Below are 5580 nucleotides of genomic sequence, written 5' to 3'. Positions count from 1 at the left end.
GAGATCCCAATTAAGAATAATATCTTGAGTGAGTAACTTCTTCCTTATAATCAGCCACAATAAGAAAGAGTGCCTCGGTATGCATTGAGCAAACCAGACTACCTTACTCCATTCGACCTCCTCCTCTCTATACCGAATAGAATCCCAAATACTTGAAGCCGAAACCTCATTAATACATCCCAACCCGCCATTGAACAATATCCCGTTTATCTGCAATCGGACATATCTGATCTAACTGAATAAGCACGGGGAACAGATCCCTCCAGGCCGTGGGCCATTGCCAAACACCCCCTGAATGAATATCCGCACTCGTAATAGTTCTGGGCGACAATAAATTACCTAGCGGCCCTAACGCACACCAAGTATCATACCAAGCAGATGTTAACCTCCCATCCCCAAGGGTAGTCCACAAATGGTTCCTTATCACTGGCCGAAGTTGAAGAAGTTTTCTCCAGCTCCAACAATAGTTGGTAGGAACCTTGACTATCCAGAAACTCTTACCTTTTAATTTATAATCATGCACCCATTCAACCCAAAGAGACTTCCGTTTAGTAATAACACTCCATACGTGAGTAGCCATGAGCGCTTTATTAACATCACCGATACGTTGGTTCATGCTTATCGGCTAAGGGGTAAAAGTATTTGGGCCTGCAAGGTGCCGTCGGCCTGCTGTTGGACTTGGAGAAAAATTCTTCAGCTGCGTCCGTTGGTGAGAAGCTACTTTTGGACCGAAATTGGGAATGGCTCTCACAGTTCAGCTTGGTTTGATAATTGGTGCGAGTTAGGGCCTCTAGAGCAATTTTTCTCGCCTCGTCTCATTGCAAATGCGGGTTTTCATATGCATTCTAAGGTGTCCGAAGTCTATTCGGATAATGGTTGGGGATGGCCGCTCGCGTGGAGGGAGGTTTGCCCAGCTCTAGATCAGATTGATCGGGTTTCTCTACAACCGAATAAATCTGATAAATTTTGGTGGCGGCATGGGAATGATAAGCTTGATTTCTCGTCTTCTCGTGTGTGGGATTCGATTAGACATCGTGAAGATCCAGTTAATTGGTGTGGTATTGTGTGGTTTAGTCAATGTATCCCGCGTCATGCTTTCTTAATGTGGCTGGTTATGAAGCGAAAACTTCTTACGCAAGATAAAATATTGAGCTGGGATATTTCTCGAAGAAAGAACATGAATATGTTGTGTTGTTTACTTTGTTACGCGAACCATGATTCTCATCATCACTTGTTTTTTGAATGCAAGTTTTCGGCCCAAGTGTGGAGTTTGGTTAGACCTAAAGTTGGCATGGAGCTAGTTCAGCCGAAGTGGGAGGAAATTGTCAATTGGCTGCATGATCGGGTCAAGTCTAAAGCAGCTAAGGACTATGTTGCGAGGCTTTTAGTAGCAGCGACTACTTATTTCATTTGGCAGGAGCGTAATGCTAGGCTTTTTAAGAATCAATTGCGGCCCCCGGAAGCGATAAGTGAACTCATCACTCAACAAGTTCGATATAAACTCATGGGAGCCAAGCTGAAAGATTGTGCAAATGTTCGAAGGTTGCTAGGGGACTGGGAGATAAAGAGTGCCGAAATGAAGGAAGATGGCAGCTAGTTAGAGGGCAGTAGTTGTGTTTTGCTTTTCTAGATAGTTATAGTCTAGTGGTTTTGATTGTGGTTTGGCTCTGTTTGAGTTGTTTGTTTCTTGGTTTGCTTTCATAGGGCATGTCCTATGATTGAACTAGTGTAGGCTCTCTACACTACTTGTTTTATATTTGTGAATATATAAAATCACCGGGGTAACCCTTTACCCAAAAAAACATCACCGATACGTCTAATACCCAAACCCCCTTCGTACTTTGGAGTACAAACCGAATTCCAGGATACCTTGGCCCTCCCTTTTTGAAACGAGCTATCTTGACTCCACAAAAAATTACGCATCCTAGCTTCAAGGTCATGAATCACCCGAGATGGTAAGATAAACACCGACGACCAGTAAATGTGCATAGAAGATAGCACTGCTAAGATAAGCTGTAACCGCCCCGCAAAAGAAAGCAGCTTGTTCTTCCAGTTCGAAATTCTCTTCTCTAATTTTTCAACAAGGACACTACAATCCTTATATAGAAGCCTTGTGGATATAAGAGGAACCCCCAAATATCTTACCGGGAGGGAGCCTTCCACGAAAGGCATAACATTAAGAATAGCATTCTTCACATGATGAGGGACATTACAAAAGAAACCGTGCTCTTTTGAACGCTAGGGACCAAACCTGACATGTTGCTCTTTTGCATTGTTTGTCTACTAGATGTCGTGTCATGATGTATAGTAGACTAGGATATGGGGTGTTATTGGTCTTTGGTTTTTTGTTTTACATATATGGGGCATGTCCTGTATATGAACTAGTGTGGAACATATCCTCACTACTTGTACTTAATTGCGGTTGCATTTTTAATAGAATCACCGGGGTAACCCTTTACCCAAAAAAACTTAGAGAGAGCCGCCATAATGCACTTTGTCGAGCCAACATCTCCTCACATTTGTTATGAAATCTGAATGAGGAATCCATCCTGGTCTCATGTTGTAGAATACCCGTTTGAATCTCCATTACAAGCGTAAACAGGTAAGGGGATAATGGGTCCCCTTGTCGTAACCCACGTTTACCTCTAAAATATCCATGAACATTGCCATTAACATAGATAGAGTAGGTAGGCGTAGACACACAAATCATAATCCAATCCACCATAAGAGTATGGTTTAATTCACGCAAAAGTTTACTAGTGGAAAAGAAGTCAATAATAGCATTTGACACGTCTTCCCCTATAACCGACCAAGCACCCTTAAAAAACGCTGAAGAATACCCGTCTGGCCCTGGGGCTTTGTCAATACCAATCGAAAACATAGCCTTAAGAACCTCATCAGCCGTTACCTGACGCACCATATGGCTAGCAACTCCGGGATCCAAAGAATTACAAAAAAACTCAGCCGATGGAGAGAGGGATATATCGCCATCACAACCCAGAAACTTTTCATAATGTTGCACTAGCGCATGTTGTACATTCTCACCTTCATATATAATGCCACTCGAGTCCTTGATTACATCAATCCGACTACGATGATTCCTAGTTTTAAGCGACGAGTGAAAAAAAGCCGTGTTCATATCTCCAGCTTGTAACCAATCCACTTTTGACTATTGCTTGATAAACCGTTCCTCATCCAAAGAAGCTTTCTGGTAATCACGCGTTAGAGAGGACTCTTCAGCCTGTAGATCTACATTGGACGGGTCAGCATCTAAGAGACTTTGAATACCATCCAATTTAGATCGAAGGTCATTAACCTTCCGATGCAAGTTACCCTGTTTAAAAAGAAGAGCTCTAAGAGGACCTTTTAGCAACCTGAGTTTCTTTACGACCCAGAACTGGTGCACACCATCGACATTCAACTCCCAAGACCGTTTAACAATATCCAAAAATTCTGGCTTGTGAATCAGAAAATTTGCGAACTTAAAAGATTTACGTTTACACACCTCCGCTTTAGGGATTTTAAGGATGCAAGGGCAGTGACCCGACAACCTGTACGGGTGAAAATAAGCGACCGAGCTAGGATACTCAACCACAAATTGTGTATTCCCCAACACTCTATCAATTTTCTTAAGCAAGCCTACACCCTCCTTTGGTTTTTGATTCCATGTGAAGTGAAGACCCGAGCGATTGATATCAAAAACCTCAATATCATCAACATAATTCTGGAACTCCCTCGTACCAGCCGAGATCGAAGAGGCTCCCAAGGATTTATCTTCAATATTAAGAGCCGAGTTAAAGTCACCCATAATTATCCAAGGTTGGTTACCAACCAACACCCTATGCATAGAGAGTTGTTGCCATAGATCTCTTATGGATACATAATAGTTAGCCGCATACACTATCGAACAAAACATCATCTTTTTATCAACCTTAAATCTAACCTGAACATGCATGACCTGAGAAGTTTGATTCAGAACCATAACATCAAACACATCCGGGTTCCAACCAATAATAATCCTAGTACCCTTGTCACATTGGCCTCTGTTAGAAGTCCAATCCTAATTACGAAAAACAGACTTACATACTTTACTAAGGTTACCCACATCAACATGAGACTCTAAAATAGCACAAAAGCTCAGATTATTCTCTTTCACAATCTGTCAAACCTCCATTTGTTTCAGAGGGCGGTTCAACCCCCTTATATTCCAGGCTGCAAGACTAATCATCAGAAACTATTTGGCTAGGAGTGCTTGCCCCTTTGTTGATGGTCAGCTTCTGAGAACCTTTTAGCAGAAAATCGTTCGTTTTTACTCCCCTCCCTTTTTACTCCCATCCTTCTCTTTTGTATTCACTTCGTTCAGCACACCAAAAAGGATTAGTAGATTCAAACCTGTTCGCGGTCTTCCCTACTTTGATCTCACCCTTCGGCTTAGACACTCAAATTTTGACTTTTGCTTGTTAACTTGGATCCCATTCTTCTTAGCAGCCTTTTTTCCATAGAACCCTATGTATCCATCCTCATCAATAACAGGAGTCTTCTTAACCGAACGGCCTTGGTACAAGTTATTCCGAGATTGATTTTCATTCATGGGCTTACCTGGTTTCTTAGGTTGCTTCGGACAAGATTCATTAGAGTGACCAAAAACACAACAAGAAGCACATCTATGAGGACTCCGTTCATACTCAACATACATGGTCTCCTTAACAAACCCCTCCCCCTCTGGTTCTGGTATAGCTATAGTAACCTCTTCTTTAAACTCATTGTCAGCAGAAAATTCAATCAACGCCCTAGCATAACTACTTCTACCCCATACCTCATTACACATTGTCGTGGTATAAGTATCCAGCATCTTAGGAAAACCAATGGTAGTAGCCACTAAGCTAAGTCCATCTTTGGTATACGCCGCAAGCGAAACTTCATGAATTTTTACCCAGACTTGAACCTTTTTTACCTCCTTTTTTTCAGCTTAGTTGTAGGGGTCCAAACATTTAGAAGTAGAGGTTGAGATCTGATCATCCAAGGACCCGCTTTTAGAGCATTCAGCATACCTACTTCATCATTAAATTTGAAAAAGAAAAAACCGTTTGCATTCATCATTGATTTTTGTAGGCCATATTGCTTCCAGTTAATCCTCACAAAATACTCTACCACAGGAAAAGCAACCCGGTCACCCAAAAAGTACCCATAAAGCGTGTTAGCCAATGCACAATTGAACTAGCCAGAGAGCGAAAGTTAACCTTCATGGTCTTGTCTGCAAGAACCGAATCTGCATAAGACTTGGAAGATGGCGTGCTCCCATGTTCTGGCTGACTTACATGAAGACCTCCTCCTCCATTTAGATTGTTTCCCATGCCCAAAATATCCGATTGCTTATTTTCCACAGAAACCGGTACGGTAATCTTAGTTAGCTGGTCAATAACATTCATTAATCTTCTTGGGGTCAGGTGTCACACCCCCAAATTCCACACGCGGAGTACCACCGCTTGGAGGCGTGACATGACCAGGATCAAGCCACCAATCATATCGAACATAATAAGTAATAACAAAAGTAAGTGTATATCAACCCACAATATGAAA

At 42.0% G+C, this 5580-nt stretch overlaps 1 protein-coding gene across 1 annotated transcript; it reads left to right on the top strand.

Moving 5' to 3' along the window:
- The first annotated feature begins 517 nt into the window (after positions 1 to 517).
- LOC110930103 lies at positions 518 to 1597 on the top strand. The gene has a single exon (XM_022173361.1). The coding sequence runs from the start codon at positions 518 to 520 to the stop codon at positions 1595 to 1597; it is 1080 nt and encodes a 359-aa protein (XP_022029053.1).
- Positions 1598 to 5580: the final 3983 nt, after the last annotated feature.

Source organism: Helianthus annuus, chromosome 7 (genome assembly GCF_002127325.2).
Source record: "Helianthus annuus cultivar XRQ/B chromosome 7, HanXRQr2.0-SUNRISE, whole genome shotgun sequence".
In the NCBI taxonomy this organism is placed as follows: Eukaryota; Viridiplantae; Streptophyta; class Magnoliopsida; order Asterales; family Asteraceae; genus Helianthus; species Helianthus annuus.
Note: the sequence above shows the minus strand (reverse complement) of the source record. Positions and strands in the feature narration are given on the sequence as shown.

What these genes read in the sequence shown, in the direction of transcription:
- LOC110930103 (XM_022173361.1), top strand. Translation starts at nt 518, where the DNA reads ATGCACCCATTCAACCCAAAGAGACTTCCGTTTAGTAATAACACTCCA.